Source organism: Anabrus simplex, chromosome 10, assembly GCF_040414725.1.
Source record: "Anabrus simplex isolate iqAnaSimp1 chromosome 10, ASM4041472v1, whole genome shotgun sequence".
In the NCBI taxonomy this organism is placed as follows: domain Eukaryota; kingdom Metazoa; phylum Arthropoda; class Insecta; order Orthoptera; family Tettigoniidae; genus Anabrus; species Anabrus simplex.
The window spans coordinates 11,085,609-11,105,080 of NC_090274.1; the positions used below are offsets into that span (position 1 = coordinate 11,085,609).

Below are 19,472 nucleotides of genomic sequence, written 5' to 3' on the forward strand. Positions count from 1 at the left end.
AACAAAAATTTAGTTATTACGTTTGTTGATTTTCAAAAGGCGTATGATAGTATACATCGTGAATCACTGTTGAATGTCCTTCACGAATTTGGTCTACATTCCAAACTTATTAGCCTGATTGGTATGACTCTTAAGAATACTCAATCTAAAGTTAGATTCAGAAGTGAGTTATCTAAATCATTTGCAATTACAACAGGCCTCCGCCAGGGAGATGGACTTTCGCTATTATTGTTCAATTGTGTATTGGAAAAGGTCATGCGAGAGTGGACTAAGGTATGTCCTCCAAAAGTCAAAATTGGAAAAAATATCAAACTAAATTACTTGGCATTCGCGGATGATCTTGCGATACTGGCAAATGGTTTCAAAGAGGCTAAAGTTCAATTGGAAGAACTTGCAAATGTAGCGAAAAAAGATGGATTGCAAATTTCGTATGATAAAACAAAAATAATGCCTACTTTCAGAACTTTAAATTCAGAGCTATTATTAAATAATAATAAACCCATAATAACTTACGGAGCAGAAACTTGGACAATGACAAAGAAGGATGAGAGTCGAATACAGGCAGCCGAAATGAAGTTCTTGAGGAGTATGATACAGAAGAGTAGACGAGACAAAATAAGGAATGAGAAAATCCGGGAAGAAATTGGAGTGGAAAAAATGAATGATAGAATAGAGAAGAGCCGACTAAGATGGTTTGGGCACATAAAGCGAATGAGCGACGAAAGAATGCCAAAAAAGGTGATGGAAATGCAAATCCAAGGAAGGAGAGGCCGTGGACGACCACGATTGAGATGGAAGGATACTTTTTTTTTTTTTTGTTAGGGGCTTTACGTCGCACCGACACAGATAGGTCTTATGGCGACGATGGGATAGGAAAGGCCTAGGAGTTGGAAGGAAGCGGCCGTGGCCTTAATTAAGGTACAGCCCCAGCATTTGCCTGGTGTGAAAATGGGAAACCACGGAAAACCATCTTCAGGGCTGCCGATAGTGGGATTCGAACCTACTATCTCCCGGATGGAAGGATACCATCCAACGCAGCATTATAGAAAGAAACCTGGACTGGGACACAGTGTTGGAGGAGGAGTGGTGGAAAGACCGAAGAAAGTGGAGAGGAACCATATTTGCCCCTACCCGGCTACAGCTGGATAAAGGGAAATGATGATGATGATGATGATGATGATGATGATGATGATGATGATGATGAATAAACGAATTGAAATTGTAAGTACATTTAAATATTTGGGTGAAAATCTCACTTGGAATTGCAATGAAAAACCATCAATAGAGAGCAGATTATATAAACTGAAGCAGGCACAACGGATAACTTGGCCTACATACAAAAAGAAATGTCTTTCGATTAATGCTAAATTTAGGCATTATAACTCTGTTATTATACCAGAAGCAACTTATGCTTGTGAAACATTATTTAAACTCAATACTAGATCAACAACAGAACGCTTACAACGAGTTGATAGAAGGATACTCAGGACGATCATAAACAAGAAACATCAGGTGGATGGACAGTGGAGATTGTTGCCGAATGAGGTTATCTATCGGGAAAGTGAGTCCATCACGGACACGATGAGAAAAAGAAGAATTGCCTTTTTTGGTCATATATTTCGACTAAGTGATAACAGAGTTTTAAAACAATTATTGAATTACTTTTGGAATAATAAATCAAAAAACAATTGGTTTAAAGAAGTCCAAAGTGATTTGGAGGAGTTGAATATTACCATGCAAACCATAGAAAACAGAGGCGAGAAAAGTATTTTGAAGAATAAATGCATCAGGCTTCCTCTGACCACTGTACAGAGGAAACAATATGTTATAACGGATGCGGAGAGGGCAGCCAGGTCAACCAGACTCAAGACTTTTTGGGAGAAGAAAAGGAAGACAAATTTGTTGTAGTCTGATTTAAGTGCTCCAATGTGGGCGTAAACTCTGTAAATAAAAATATAGGGGTTGAAGAAATAGAGCAAGTCAATAACTTTAATTATTTGGGAAATATGATCATGGAAGATATGCTGCACAACAGAAATTAAGAAAAAAATTGTCTTGGCAAAAGAAAGTTTCAAGAGGAAATTGAAATTATGTTGCCAAGTCATAAGTAACTGCAATTTTGCTCTAATTGTATTTATGTTGGGTCTATGGTGTTGTGTGCTCACCAGCCGATAGATGGCACCGTTGTCTACATCTGTGGTAGGTTTCAGCGTTATCAGATCAGTACAGCTGTTGCGATGACCACGCCATTTTCTGTTTACACCAAAGAAAAACAGTGTTCTGTAATCCGGTTTTTTTGTGGTCTGAGGGTGTACCAGGAATGGAAATTCATAGAAGAATTTCAGTACAATACGGAAACAATGTTTTGCCACAGCAAAGTGTTTACCAGTGGATTGAACAGTTCAAAAGAGATTGCACGAATGTACAGGACGAGGAAAGATCCAGGCAACCATCTGCAGCCGTAACTGATGGCAGTATTGAACAAGTGCATGATATGATTCTGAATAACAGAAGAGTGACTGCTGATGACTTGGAAAACCATATGCACATTGGCCGTGATTCTACATATGAAATCATGCAAAACAGGCTTAACTTTCACAAATTCTGTTCGAGATGGGTTCCGAAACAACTCAATGAAGAGCAGAAGTGCAATCATGTGAGAATCTGTCAGTGCCTACTGAACCATCATGCTAACAAAGGTGAAACGTTTCTGAAATGGAACATCACTGGAGATGAAACGTGGGTTCACCACTTCAAGCCAGAGAGCAAACATCAGAGCATAAAATGGAAACATCCACTGTGGCATAACATTGTCCCTGTATTGTGTTGAAAGTCTATGAATTTCTGCTCCTGGTACACTCTCAGACCACAAAAAATGGATTACAGAATGCTGTTACATGTGTGGTGATCCGAGGAATGGAAAAGTTGTTGCTGTCTTCCGGGATGAGCATTAACTGATGTTTTCGAAAGACCGTTTGAGGCCCAGCTCCCACGGTAATTATGAAACAATCTGTAAGTGTTTGCATTCTATGTTCTACGTTTCTTTCTTTTGGTAAAGTGTGTGTGTTTATGAGCCTGATTTTTCTTTCTTGTTTAATTTCAATAAACCTTGTTCTTTTCTACTTCTTTCTTTTTTTTTTTTTTTTTTGCTAGTGGCTTTACATCACACCAACACAGATAGGTCTTATGGCAACGATGGGATAGGAATGGGAAGAAAGCAGTCATGGCCGTAATTAAGCTACAGCCCCAGCATTTGCCTGGTGTAAAAATGGGAAACCACAGAAAACCATCTTTGTGGTTTTCTAATTATTTCATCATTCAGTTGAGTGTTGTTTCCCTAGGTGGGATCTTTTAGAATAGGTAAATTGGGTTCAGATTACGGTTTGGTGTATGCTACCTTTGGTTGAAACTCTTGGACCAAACTTTATACCTCAGTGACTTCTACCGCGCGCCGATGACTGCTATAATTTATGTCTTGTGATGGTTATCATTCTCTAACCAGAGGTATCTGCATCCCAACTAGGCTTTTCTACGGCAGCAGCTGCCTAAGGGTTATGGATTCAGCAGAATTTTCACTTTTAAAATATACTAACCCTATCTCTTCATCTGTCTGTCCATGAACTATTCTTCTTTCATAACCATCTCCCAATCTCATTCACATCCTTCCTCATTAAGCCAGTCCATTTTTCTTTAAGGTCTGTTCATTGGTCTTTCCCTTTTACTTCTCCTTCACTTTCCCTCCTGCAGTCCTGTTGGCATTCATCCCTTTTACATGGCCAAAACTCATTCTGTCCTTCCTTCCTTCCTTCCTTCCTTCCTTCCTTCCTTCCTTCTGGATTCTTTGTACTACAGTGTTTCCTATTCCCATCTCTTCTCAAGTGTTTTGTTTTTAATTTTGTCTTTAATAATTACTAGTAATAATAGTGTAAAAGCATGATCAATGAAAGACTAGAATTGCACAGTTCATTCGGATCCTGCTGTACCTCTTAATGCTCTATTAAATGACACTGTGGTTGGTATTCCTCTGATGTCATCTGGTAAACGGTTCCATTCTAGTGTTGCAGACACAGAGAATGAGTTTTATACAGGGCAGTTTGATGCTGAGGGATGACGAACAGGTTTTAGGTTTGAGCCCTTGTATCTCTGTTATCAACATTTGAAAAGTGATGGAAACGCAAACTAAGGTAAGATGTAGTAAGAACTCTGTGGAGGAGAGACAAAGTACAATGGTTCTGACAAGCATGGAGTCACAACCACTCTAGTTCTAAGAAAGATGATGAGTCAGGGTCATATTTTCTTAAATTGCATGCTTGTCACACATATATTTGGTGGGCTGCAGCCATTGCGACAATTGTGTCCTAATATAACTGAAATCATCATCACAATAATCAACATGTGGCATTGCAAGAGCTTCAATTAATTTATTTTTAAGTTTTACGGGAAAGATATGTTTATATTTATATAAAGTATGTAGAACTGATAAAACTTTTTGGCAGATATGGATGGCGTGCAGACAAGTCATGCGTTCATCCGTGATAATGCCAAGATTCTTCACCTGTGATTCAAAAGGAATGGGAAAATCTTGAAGAATTGCTCTGGGCAACGGACGTTTACTTGTACTAGCAATTGATATTGTTGGCCAAGAAGGATTACTCGTGACTTTCTAAGGTTCAATTTCAGGCCATTAGGAGCACACCAGTAACTAACACTCTGTAAGTCTATGTTTAATAAGTCAATATTCTCATGAAGGTCTCGTACTGTGGAGTCTATGCAGAGTTGAAGGTCATCAGGGCCTTAGATTCAATGAAATGTCACTCACAAAGAGTATGAAAAGAAGGAATGCAGAGACTTGAACTCCTCTGCTCACGTGGCACCAAGAGGAAATTAGTTCATTAGTACCTTTCACACACCATTGATGCCCGTGATGACAGGAATGCATCCAAACAATTGTACTCTGAAAGAAGCATACAGTCTTAAGTTTACAAGTAAAATGTCAATGTCTATGCTGTCAAAAGCTTGACTGGAATCTAGTAGTACCAGAACAGTAAATCATCCTCTGTCTATTGCTTGTCGAATGTCCTCAGTCACATTGAGTAAGGCTGTAGTTTTACTATATCCTTGTTGGAAACCAGACTGAAGAGGTTTAAGGAGATTATGGGTTTGAAGGTACTCAGACATTTGTGTATGGACTACATATTCCAAGATTTAGACAGAGCTGAAAAAATACAGACAGGGTGATAGTCTCCCTCATCCAAAGGTGTTTGACTTTGTGGAATAGGTAACATAATAGCCTTCTTCCAGGAGATGGACATATGTAGTTAGAAGAGAGAAATTGATATTGATTATAAAAGTCAAGACACGGTAACAGCCACGCAGACGGTCGTGAGGCAGAGACATAAGCAGATGGTCAAGGATTTGTCTCCCCTTCCTGTCAAGGAGCCTGTGTCAGCGAGGCCTTGTGTGGATGAAACCCCCGTACATTACAAAGTGGACGACGACGCACAAAGCAGCGGGGCTATCAGCACCCTCACAGTCCCCAGGCCGGGAGAAGGACCACTGACATGATAAAGTCTCCTCTGCCGCCGATAAAAGACCGCTGTCAGGAAGCAAACATCGCCCCCCCCACCAAAAAGAAGACGACGACGGCCAACCAAGAGAGGGTCACCCAGCTTCAACCCAGGACTGTTCCCAGAAAGGCAGATGAACTAATCAGGAGAGGACTTTGACAGGAAGCAGCACTCAGGTGAGATCAGTAAGTCAACATCAACAGCTATCTAACAAGGGAACATCCACAATGGTGAAGTCGCCGATCGCGATGAGACTTAGCAAACACATTGAGGTACATGTAAAAACAATGCCAGCATCAATTTTAGGCGCCAACATTCATTAGCGCGTTAACTAAGGAGCCTAAAAGTTGCGACATTTCAAGTTCCGCGCGATCAGCGATGAATACCTGCTGGCCAATGCTAAGCCAGCACACACACTTCCCGTCTGGAGACACACCCTCTGCACCGCCTTTTACCCTCCAAGTGGTTCTCCCCGGCACGTTCTCCTCCGTTCTCCTCGCGCTTGCGAGGAGAAATAAAACAAATAACTAAAATACATGTTGTTATGTGTATATGTATTGACAGGAACAACGGAGAACACAACTGTTCGTTTAAAAACAACGAGAGTGTTATCGGTAATGAAATGAAATGTCGTATGGCTTTCAGTGCCGGGATATCCCAGGACGGGTTCGGCTCGCCAAGTGCAGGTCTTTCTATTTGACACCCGTAGGCGACCTGCGCGTCGCGATGAGGATGAAATGATGATGAAGACAACACATACACCCAGCCCCCATGCCGTAGGAATCAACCAATTAAGGTTACAATCCCCGACCCGGCCGGGAATCGAACCTGGGACCCTCTGAACTGAAGGCCAGTACACTGACCGTTCAGCCAGCGAGTCGGACAGAGTTATCGGTATCAACATATCATAAACCTACAATTTCACATGCAGCGCAAAAGACCACGTTTCAATCTACGTTATTACGGCCTATGTCCGCAGTGTGACATCTCCCCGTGAGCGTCAAAACCTATTTGACAATAGTTGACTGCTTAACACTCACCCTCAATCGCGTCATAAAGCTGCAGCTCCCGAAAGTTCAGCGGACCTTCTTCACCGTGACTTCCGTGCTTTGCTTGAAGATGAAAAATATTTTTGACACGCTCAGTGACATTGCCCTTAAGGATTCGTCGCAAACGTTTTCATAAATATTTCATAAAATGTAAACTGCCTATTCAATGTGGAAATTCCAAGGGAGAGCTATGAGGAAGGCTTATAGCGTACGCAGTGTAGCACAGGTTCTGTTCGACAGCTAAGCAGACGGAGCGCGGTGAGAGGGAAACGAGTGGTGCTGAACCAGGCGGGGTGGAGGGGTGGAGGAGCAGAGGTGTGGCACAAAGCAGTGTTCCGGCTAAGCATTGGTCAGGAGGAATTCATCGCTGTTCGCGCGGAACTTGAAATGTCGCAACTTTTAGGCTCCTTAGTTAACGCGCTAATGAATGTTGGCGCCTAAAATTGATGCTGGCATTGTTTTTACATGTACCTCAATGTGTTTGCTAAGTTTCATCGCGATCGGCGACTTCACCATTGTGGATGTTCCCTTGTAAGTGTTTCCGCTGTATGAGGTCAGGCTAGCTGTGGGCACTGATATATTCACAAAGACGCAAACAAAATTCTGTCAGTTGCATACACTAATTTTATTTACAATATTTACACATTACACACAAACATCAATAAACCGCCATTTTAACAACTACATATCATGAAGCGCAAGGAGACTGCAACCACAGCATGTTAACTACCAACTCTACAAAACCAACTGACATACTTCAAACACAACTTCTACACACGTCTCATCAAAACAACTCCTGTTAAACAATAACTCAACTCCACCATCAAGACTGACTCTTCTAACGGCAGGTCAACGCAAGTGGGAGCAAGAATGACATGGTGCCATAAACCAAGGCCATACTATCATCACTTCTACATCAAAAACAATAGTAGATGACAGTTTCAACTTCAAAAGCACATGTTCCATAACGAAGGATGTTCCTCCAACCAATTTAAATGACCAATTATCCTTAACATCAATTCTCCACAAGACCAACAAGTTTGATCCACACTATACAAAAGCACTGCACTTGACCTAGAGCAAAGCAATGTCTATATTTCTCGTATGTTTCATTGTCAAACAAGTTTTTATTTCATCTAATTCATATATTTTCAAGTTGACTGAACAAGGCCGACAAGTCTGTTCTGTGTTCTACAAACACACGGCAGTAATTTTAACCCAGATCCAAGAACTTTCTTAAAGTGCCAACTGTTCCATGTCAATGTGTATATAATTTGTCAGTAGGTTTTATTTCAACTGGTTCATATGTTTTCAAGTTGATTGAAACAAGATCAACGTGACCTAGAGCAAAGCAATGTGTATATTTGTCTTATGTTTCATTACATAAAATCAGCTTCATGGTCTGTATCGCACTTTAACAGATTCATAACTAAGTATTTTTTTATTTTCCACCTTGTCGATACATTAATTGCTTAAGGCAACTTATTGGTTAACCCATGAAATGAAATGGTGTATGGCTTTTAGTGCCGGGAGTGTTCGAGGACAAGTCGGCTCGCCAGATGCAGGTCTTTTCGATTTGACTCCCGTAGGCGACCTGCGAGTCTTGATGAGGATGAAATGATGATGAAGACGACACATACACCCAGCCCCCGTGCCAGCAAAATTAACCGATCATGGTTAAAATTCCCGACCTGCCGGGAATCGAACCCGGGACCCCCGTGACCAAGGGCCAGCACGCTAACCATTTAGCCATGGAGCCGGACGGTTAACCCATTAAGGCCCAAGGTTGCGTTAACGCAACATTTTATTTTTGTCTTTGTCCTGACTTAACGTTGCAGTGAATTTTAATTTTAAGTATCGATATATTGAAGGAACATTCTAGAAATATTGTTGATCCAGTTGTCTACATTAAATACATGTAATGGCATTTTTTAAGATTGAAAAAATCACAACATGTAACCAGGTTGAGTTCTGAATATTTTTTCAGAAATAGAATAGATATTTTGTGTCTATTTTTATAAATTCAAATTTTATAGGCATACTTGTAAGACAATAGGTATTTTTCACACAATGAATCTATCACATGAAGCTTCGTTTTGAAATTTACAATAATGTTGCATTTATGCAAATTTGGGATTAACAAAGATGTGTTCCTGATTCATAGACTGCTCACTTGACGGCACTTGCAACTCTGTTCCTTCCTTCATTGTTGAAGTGTGCATTTGTAGTGCAGCAAGGAAGCATGAAACTGTAATTGTGCGCTGATAAAGAAACAATATCACAAGAAAGGTACCGTATGCTAAACTGTATTAAAAAATGTTTGCTGTGTACAACATATTTCATATTCATATTAGGATTTCATTGTTTCCCAACATGTGTTACATCAACCAGAAAACACTAATTGTTGCAGAACTCGTAGCTATCTTAGAAGAAGAAGATGATGACTCAGTGAATGCGAATAACATTGATGCTGTCTATATTTCACCTGATGTCGATGAAATAATGGATGAAGAAGACTTTTGTCATGTGGAAGAGGAACAAGTACATGCTGTGGCTGGTACCTTTGAAATACATGGAAGTACTGAACAAGAACCAGAGATTGAACTTGGAGGGTCAGCTGTAAAGAAACCTTAAAAGCAAGCAGAAAGGAAGAAGGAGCAGCTCCCAAACTGGAGAAAAATTGCTCCTGTCTATACTTCTTCACCAACTTCAGAATAATAGGCTAAAATTGAAGAAATAAAAATCAATGTACTGTAGGTGGTAAGTCACCTTACAAAGTATTTTTACTGTACTTCGGTTCACAAGTTCTGCAAATGATGAAGCAGCTACTATAGCGTTGTTACTGCCTGCGAAAAAACCTTTGCACCATACTGCTTCATACTGGAGCAACTTCAACATTTGAGGAGAATCAGATATACAATCATCTGCATGACAATGGCATTGCCAATTACAGGATTTGAGTTAGGGGTAAAAAATGGTGGTGGCCTCTGTCATCGTAAATTCTTGGAAAATACATAGACTAGTAAACAATGAAAAAATCTCTCAGCTGCAATTTAGATCATTTATAGCTCTGGCCCTGATGAAATCTGAAGGTGATGACACTAAAGATGATGTATGTGGTGATGATGGGGAAGGCAATAAAGAAACTGGCATAGAAGGGACAGACAATTCTAATTATGGATGACCGTCAAAAGCAGCTTTACCCACGAAAGTGCGTTGTGATCAAATAGGACATTTCATAATCCAAGAGGAAAACAAACCTGGAAGAAGATGCCGACTGTGCAAGAGCACAACAATGCAATATTCATCTTCATTCAAACTGTTTCCGACAATTTCACTCTCACTAAATGAAGATGCCTACTTGGCCCAAAGTTGCGTAAACGCAACATTATGCTGAACCTAAACTATTTGTAAATACGTTTTGTTCCCACATATTCTGGTCTTTCTGATGTAATTTCAAGAGAAATATACAATAATATTCCAAAAATCTATGTTTCTTCAGTGCTTGATCCTTAATGGGTTAAAAGTGATACATGTTTCCTGTATTATTAACATCTTCAGCCACATAACACTGTTTAGATGAAAAATTCATATATTGACAAAGTATCAATGCTTGAGAGGAAGTGTCCTTAACCCTAGAACACTAACCCTTCGTAAATTTTACTAAGGTAGGTAGCAGAACGGTATAGTTTATTGCCTTCTGCGCATGCGTGCCTGCCGCCATTTTGTGTAGCTGATTTTCTTGAGCAGTTATTGACTGTGGCATGTGCGATTGTTGATATCTTTGCTCATTCTTGTAATAATTGGGTGGGTGTCGTCATATTGACGAACGGTTAGTGATGGTGTGAACTTATAAGTATAATGTGTCTTAACGCCTTTTTTTTTACATTTATCTCTGTTTTATTTTTATGGTAGTTTTGGTTTCTTTGCGAAGTAAATAACTCACATTCATAATTTTAAGGCTTTTTTAAATATGTTGTGTTATAAAATTAATTTCTTATAAAACGTGTTCATTTAATATTTTGTGTGTGTCAAGTTTCTATATTTAATAAATAATCACATAAAAATATTTAATATCTGGGTATTTTAATACATGTTAAGTTTACAACAGTATAGGAACTCTAAATAACTAAAATCTTGTCAAATATAAGCTGTTACATAGAAAATATAACAATTATAATTTGTAGTAGTCAAATTTACAAAGGGTTAGTAATAATGTGCGGCAAAATAGGGTTAGTGTTCTAGGGTTAAAATTAACATAAGAAGATTAAATGATAACATTAAAAACAAAATACTCAAGAGAAAATATATAAATTCTTTCTACAATTGAAAGCAGTTGTCAAGGAAACACTTGTACAATAGTCCATAGAGAATTATGTCCTAATTAATATTATTTTCTTAATAAGTTCATGAAAAAAAAAGGGTCAATTTATAAATTAAAATTATAAATTTATAAGTAATTGTCGAAATAAAGAAATCTAGATTTCATAATATGGCTCCTATTACTATTGCGGATGAAAATATCACTAAATTCTTAGTAGTCAATTCTTTTTAAACCAGCTTTCCTCTTGAACAGTATCTCCCATTATATGATCAAATTTTGGTGTATTTGAAAATGCTTGAAATTTTTCAAAGAACCAAACTCCGCAGTGTGGCTCATGTTCTCAGTGTTAGCCGTCGGTGGTCACTAAGCTTGATACTAATGAGTTGGCGTTGAAGCATCATCTTCATCACAACTGCAAATGAAGTCTGTTGAGAGACATTCTGCTATAGCTCAAGAATCTGTGTGGTAATGTCGCATCATTTATAGCGTTCATTTCTCACAACGAAGGCAAGGCGGCATAAGTGCTGCTCTTGAGATGAGAACTACCTTGGGTATCCGTGGACACATATTCGACCAATCAGTGATCTTTTGCATGCAGATCAAACGCAACGTTCTTCTCTGTCACCATTCGTTTGCTCATTCTTGCAGTCAAAGGCACCATTATGACATTTATTTAGGCAAGTTTTATGAGTGTATTTGTGAACCAAAATGTGAAGTCCTTGCAGATTGAGAAGTAGAACAATATTCTGTAGCTGTACCAGAAAACAGCAGAAATAATGACAATATCAATGACAGGAGAAGAATAAACATGACAACTTTGTTGCTGGTGTGGAGCAGATGTAAACAGACTGGTGGTTAATGCTTCCAATGTCCTCGTTAGACAACACTGTTGAAAGAGAGAGCTATGCCTCAAAATTTGTACTTTAACCCTTGGAAATCTGTAGTACCTGGAATAGAATAATTATTTTTAAAGCTGGTGTTATTCTATAAGAGCTCAATGATCCTACATATTCCTAAATGAATGAATCATCTATAGGAATGCTGTGTATGATCACACAGTATCAAATGGTTTGAATGAGATGTTTGACCTATGGTATATACTTGGATGCTCCCAATGGGATGTTTTGAGCAACTCTTACTGGAGTTGGTTGATATGCCTCTTTTCTCTAAGTGTTTCACTCAGATGATTAGATAGGAAATGGCTAGAACTGGGAAGGAAGCAAATCCAGCCCTAATCAAGGTTCAGCCCCAGGTTTTGTGAAAAGCAATGCAAGGTTACAGCTCCGTGACCCGACCATGAAGCCAAACCGCTCGGTCCAGAAGTCTGTCGATGTGCTTACAGTCATCAGACAAATTGTTATATCTTCATGTGTACTTTCATATGTTGTGTTAAAAGGGCATTGCAGCACTGAAAAGGCATACTAATTCAGGAACAAAACGTAATAATATGGTAAGTTCCTTTGCCAGACAAAGGTGTATAGTACTGGTTCACAACAAAGTGTTTCACCGAGCTCGATAGCTGCAGTCGCTTAATTGCGGCCAGTATCCAGTATTCGGGAGATAGTAGGTTCGAACCCCACTATCGGCAGCCCTGAAAATGGTTTTCCGTGGTTTCCCATTTTCACACCAGGCAAATGCTGGGGCTGTACCTTAATTAAGGCCACGGCCGATTCCTTCCCACTCCTAGCCCTATCCTGTCCCATCGTCGCCATAAGACCTATCTGAGTCGGTGCGACGTAAAGCAACTAGCAAAAAAAGAAAAAACAAAGTGTTTGGTTTTATTTTATTTTTATTTTTTTACAATTTTCTTTATGTTGTTCCAACAAAGACAGGTCTTATGACAGCGATGAGAAAGGAAAGGGCCAGGAGTGAGAAAGATGTGACCGTGGCCTTCATTAAGGTACAGCCCTGGCATTTGCCTGGTGTGAAACACAATAAAGTACGGTATAAGGATATACAACAGATATTCTTCCTCTGTCACACAGCTTCAAGACATATATAAATATTGGGGAGGACCTCAATCAGAGGTCTCACATTATCTGATCTGTACCAACTTACATTTATTTATTGCGTATCCTGAACCAAAGGCAGACGTAAGCCAAAAGGTGAAAAATAAAATAAATACTGATCATCGCAACAATGTCTCTTTCAAAGTGACTGGATGAAAAGCTGTATTTGTCAAGCACCTCCTCACCCCTGGTAAGACATGGTAGTTCGGGGTCAGAAGTCTCGCAAGCTGGAACAAAAGAAGTAAAACAAAGTGTTATGCGATTTTATTTGGTTGTTGAAAACAGTTCTAATTACTACCAGATCTCGTTCATGAACCAAGTGCTAGCAAGGACTAAATTATGATCGGTAAAGAATTCAACCAGCTGACTTCCTATTTCATTCCTTTGTCCCTGTCCTAATTCTCCTACAGCATTACCTTCTCTTCCTTTCCTCCTACGAGATCTGGAGACACTGGAAGCATACATTCAGAAAGCAGGTGTCGCATTGCAAGACCTTCCCAAGAGCAGATGTGGACTCTGACCACAACCTGGTGGTCATGAAATGTCATCTTAAGTTGAAGAAATTGAAGAAAGGATTGCAACAAGATGGATAGATAAGTTGAAAGAAAAGAGTGTGAGGGATTGTTTCAAGGAACATGTTGCACAAGGACTAAATGAAAAGGCTGAAGGAAACATAATAGATGAAGAGTGGACCATCATGAATAATGAGATCAGTAAGGTTGTTGAAGAAAGATGAGATCAAGTAAGTGGATAACTTGGGAGATATTAGACCCGATTGATGAACGGCAAAAATACAAAAATGCAAGAAATCATGGGAATAGAAAAGTTCTCTTTTTTTTCTTTTGCTAGTGGCTTTACGTCGCACCGACACAGATAGGTCTTATGGCAATGATGGGATAAGAAAGGCCTAGGAGTTGGAAGGAAGCGGCCATGGCCTTAAATAAGGTACAGCCCCAGCATTTGCCTGGTATGAAAATGGGAAACCAAGGAAAATCATTTTCAGGGCTGCCGACAGTGGGAATCGAACCCACTATCTCCCGGATGCAAGCTCACAGCTGCATGCCCCTAACCGCACGGCCAACTTGCCCGGTAGGAGTAGAAATGAATGTAGGCAATTAAAGAATGAAGTAGATAGAAAGTGCAGGACAACCAAGGAAGAATAGCTGAAAAAGAAGTACAAGGATGTTGAAGGTTGTATGATTGTAGGAAAGGTAGCTGCTGCATACAGGAAAATCAAGGAAACCTTTGGATGAAAGAAAACTAGAAGTACAGTAAGATTATTATGGAAAAATTTACATGTTCTTAGGATTTCATCAAGAGTGATCTTTGCTTTGATTATGGCTGATGATGACCCTAGATGGGTCGAAACTAGTACCATGTAATTTTTAAAATATTGTGAATATATTTGTATTGAATAGGTGGAAACCTTTACTGTGTTGTTACTCATAGGTAGTAAGGTGTCGTACACCCCCTGGGCGCAATGCATGCCCGTATGTGGTTCGGAATGGTGTCAAACAGCTTCTGGATCCTCTCCCGAGGCAAGTTCGTGTACAGTTGTTGCAGCTCTCCCTCCAGATCCCGCAGGTTGTACTGGGACAGAGTCCCCTTTCAATGTCATCCGACATGTGTTCAATGATGGAGAGGTCCACGGTAGGACTTCAACACGCTCTAGGCAGTGCATAGACACCCGTGCATTATCTTGCTGGAACACTGTCCCAGGTTGCTGTGCCATAAGGGATACGACGTGCGGACGCAGAATGTCTGTGACGTATCGCTGTGCCATCGAAGTCTGCCGAAGCGCTATTAGAGGTGACCTTAACGTATATCCTATGGCTTCTCATACCACGATGCCACGATGTCTTTCCACAATATGGGCAGGATCTGCCCTCGACGCCATCAAACCCGCACACGATGGTCATCGGAGGTTATGGAGAAGCGGGACTCATCAATGAACATGATACGACGCCAGTCCTCCTCTGTCCGTGCCTCCCGGGCAAGGCCCCACTCCAAATGCAGGCGTTGGTGTTCTGGTGTCAATGCCAACCGACACATGGGGTGGTAGGACCCCAATTCAGCGGATGCGAGTCGTCGAGACACTGAATGTATAATATAACTATTTATAATAGTTTATTTAAATCCGCCTTGATCAATACACTCATTAAATGAAAGAAACATTATTAATTAAACCATACATGTTTCGGGAAATCTCAACCATTCCCTTCATCAGTGGTTAGATCAAAGAATAACACAATATGACACAATCTTTTGTTTTACAATTTGAAGGAGTATTGTGTCCCAATACATCATATCAAAGAGTAAAGAGAACTTATGAAATATTATAAAAATGATCAATACATACAATTTTGGTTGAACTGAATGAGAACACTATACAAATTTAGGATCTTCAAGTTTTTCTTCTTTTCTTCTTCTTTTTGTTCCTTAAATGATTATATGCTAGCCTAAACAATGGGTTATCTTCTGTACTTTTCTCATTTAAACTTGATTCAGAATTACATTTTTGTGTAAGGAAAATTTCTAAATTTTTCAAAACATTCATCAGTTTTCCCTTTTTGGTCGAATGTAATAATTTCATGTCATTGGAAATGTCTGTAAATTTATGATTCATTTCAGCCATATGTTCTCCCATTGCTGAATATCTTTTATGTTTGACCGCATTAACGTGTTCTTTGTACCTTATAGCCAAACTTCTTCCGGACTGTCCTATGTATCATTGTTTACATGTTTGGCATGTTAATTTGTAAATTCCTGATTTATTAAATATACATTTATTCTCTATTTTATCTGAATTGAAAATTATCTTATTAGTATTATTATCCATTTTGTATGTGACATTGATGTTCTTTTTCCTGAAAATTTTAGCCAGTTGATAAGAGTGCTTATTTCGAAAAGTTAGAACTACGAATTTCTTTTTCTCTTTTTGCTCTTTAATTAAAGTTGTTTTAGGTTCATTTTTCACTTTATTTATCATTCTATTAATAAATCTGTTGCAATATCCGTTGCTACGAGCGATTTGATGGATTGTATTTATCTCTCTATTATCATTCTTCTTAGACATAGGTATGTTCATAGCTCTATTAATTAAACTGTAAAATGTTGCCTTTTTATGTTGACCTGGATGATTGGAGTCATTTCTGATAATAGTATCTGTTTGAGTAGCTTTTCTGAACATTTGAAAATCAAAATGAGCAGAATTTCTAGTAACTGTCAAATCTAAATAATTTAAAGTCCTATCATTTTCAGATTCCATCGTAAAATGCACTTGTCTATCCAAAGTATTTCAATACTGTAATATACCATCAGGTTTAACCTTTCGTTCATCGATAACAAATATATCATCGACGTATCTCAACCATGTAATCAATCCATCTATTTTATCCACTATTTTATTATATTCCATGTAATCCATGAATATGTTAGCTAAAATACCTGAAGCCGGCGAACCCATTGCTAGGCCTTTAGACTGTTTGTAAATTTTGTTGTCAAAAACAAAATAGTTATTTTCCAAAGTAAATTCTAGTAATGTTAAAAATTCTTCAATTTCCACCTTGCTTAATTTGCTGTGTTGCATTAAATTCTTTCTTACTATTTTTATGGTATCTACAATAGGAATGTTGGAGTACATATCTTTGATATCCAAACTATGTATCGTGTAGTAGTCTGTTAGCTCAATGTTTTTAATTCTGTTACAAAAGACAATAGTACTAATTAGGTGCGTCTGGCTATAAAACTTATAGTGTTCTTTTAAAAATATTTGTATGAATTTGGCCGTATTATATACTGGACTATTTCTGAAATATTGGTCTTGTTTATTAACAGTCAAGACACTATGCGGGAACTCACAGGATGTTCTAGTCTCCAGTACATATTCGCGAATGGCAGGTGACTGAAGTTATGTGATGGTGCAATGCTTGGCGCACCATACGACGGTCCTCTCTCGGGGTGGTTTTTCTTTGTTGACCCGAACCTGCACAACGTGATTGGGTGCCCTCACGTACCCATTGAGTTCAACATCGGACCACTGTGACATCTAAATGGCTCACATGCCTGGCAATTGCGTGATACGACCAACCAGCCTCATGCAGTCCCACAATGCAGCCTCTGTCAAATGCTGTCAATTGGTGGATAGGCTGTCTAACGCGTCTGAGAGGCATCGCGGCTGCTCTCTGCAGTTGACTGGTAACAATTTAACAACAACAGGGCGGTGCCATCGCAAATGCACTCTGGCGGGCGTTCTGCACATTACAGATCCTTGTAAATCTAATCATTTACTTACACATCAATGGTATGCATGCATACCAAAATGGGATAATATATGACCACTCCTTCTGGGTGCTTAACTTTTTAGTCAGGCAGTGTATTAAAAAACACATCCACACACAATAATAAACTGTACACACATTAGAGGAAAGAGAAATGAAACATATACAGTATATAAAATAACTGAGAATAAAGAAAGGTGTCCTAATATATCAATAAAAATAAATTTAGCAAAACTTAGTGACACAATGAAAGAACAAAACACGAAAACAGAATTCATGTATTCACACTCAACTTGATCCATCCAAGTACCGCTGCCAACATTTATTTTCAAATACCGGTTCAGACAGGGTGTCCCTTAGGTCACTGGGTAACTAATTCCATGTTCGAATTGCATTGACCACAAACGAATTATTGTAGATCAACAAATGACAGCTCCAATGCTGGTTTAGTTTAAGCCAATTTAGCTCATGGGATGCAGGAGTTATATGATAAAATTTTGGAATGTTCATTATAAACTGGACGCAAGCATTCTGAGCTCTCTGAAGTCTACTAGACAGGGTGTCACTTAGTCTTCCATACACGACATCACAGCAGTCAAACATAGTTAAACTGTTAAAACAACAGCTTTCTGACCTTGAAAGCAAGTAAATCTTTCATTCTTTTCTGTGAGTTCAATCCAGTCAAGGCTTTTGTCCAGTATTAATCCTAAATCTTTAACTTTGTTTTCAAAAGGGATAATGATTCCATTCAACGTATTGGGGGATATCTACATTCATTAAGTGATAATGGATCTCAGATGTACCTATCATTATAGCATGAGTTTTCACGGGGTTCATTCTGAGTTCATTTAGTCTAGTCCACAGTTCAACATGTGCAAGGTCTTGCTTAATTATATATTATATATAGCCTCGTGAATACCAGTTACTTTCATGCAAGCACAGAGCTGAAAATCATCTGCATATAGATGATATTTATACTTTCCAATATTCAATGTAATACCACTAATATAGAGGGAAAAGTTAAAAGAAGAAATTATAGAACACCGAGACAACCTTTTCTCAACCTGCTTCCATGAGGACGTTCTTTCCACGATGAAAGCACACTGACTAAGATTTGACAGAAAATATTTTTGTCCACGTTATTATATTAGACAAAAAGTTCAAGGATTCTAATTTTTCCAGAAGTAAGGATTTATTCATGCATGTAACTTAAAAGCTTCCACCTCCACTTACCCTGCTACTATAACACATCAACACAACACACGACATATACGCGCAGATATTTACCTCACTTAGCTCTCTTCAAATTGTCGTGGATGGACTGGAACAAACTCAGTTTGGAGCTGGACCCGTGCGTAGACAAAAGGGGAGCGAAAGGACAGAAAGGCAAGAACCCGTAACCCCCATGAAATAAAAGTATGGACCAAAAGAAAATGGGGTTTATGATAAACATACACAGTATGAAAACGAAAACAAAAATGATAAGATGAATTAAAAGTTACTTACATAACTGCAGAAAAATAGAACATCAAGTAGTATCTCGTTCATTGTCATAGTAAGTTTTGTGTTACACGACAACAGTACACAAAATCGCACAATTCACTCCCGTATCACCACATAAAAATACAAATTCATTTCAGAAAAATAATGTGACGTGGAACACGTTATCGAAGGAATCAGAAAATAGAACCACGAAAGGGATAATACAGTCGTACTAATGCGGACCGCGCACATATCAACAGTTAGCAACAGTGCTCCAAACGAACCGCCACACGATGCTAGCGTGTCACAACAACAATGCCAAAGCACAGCTTCCCAAAGGAGCAGAAGCAAAAGAACAAGAAGATGTTGCCACAGTTACAAAAACAAAAACTAATCGTCGACAACGGAGCAGATAATGGCCTAGAAAAATAAAATAACACACCACACATGGCCCGAACCAGCCAAATAAAACAAAAATAAAAGAAAAAGAAAGAAAAATTAAAATTACGAGATACGGAGAGTACTATAAACTGTACACAGGTAGACAGCACAGACACGCACACCTGTATGAACAAGAAGAGAGACCCAATATAAAATCGCTCCAGACCAGACCGGTAATTCAAGGCGTGATGTATACTATCGCGCAGGATAGCGACGGATATCATGGATTCACGAGCATGGTTCGAACACCACAGATACGATGCTGGACCGCCGCAAAGATAGGCAAGGCTGATCCAAATATAATCGTAGTAACACAACAT

General features: G+C 39.0%; 1 protein-coding gene across 1 annotated transcript in view; it reads right to left on the reverse strand.

Annotated features, from left to right (window-relative positions):
• Window positions 1-12,708: 12,708 nt before the first annotated feature.
• Window positions 12,709-19,472, reverse strand: part of LOC136882360 (protein scarlet) — a 125,942-nt gene continuing 119,178 nt past the window's right edge. Inside the window, exon 15 of the mRNA XM_067154969.2 lies at window positions 12,709-13,176. Coding sequence (XP_067011070.2) covers window positions 13,001-13,176 — 176 coding nt within the window. The 3' untranslated portion in view covers window positions 12,709-13,000. The remainder of the gene's footprint in view (window positions 13,177-19,472) is intronic.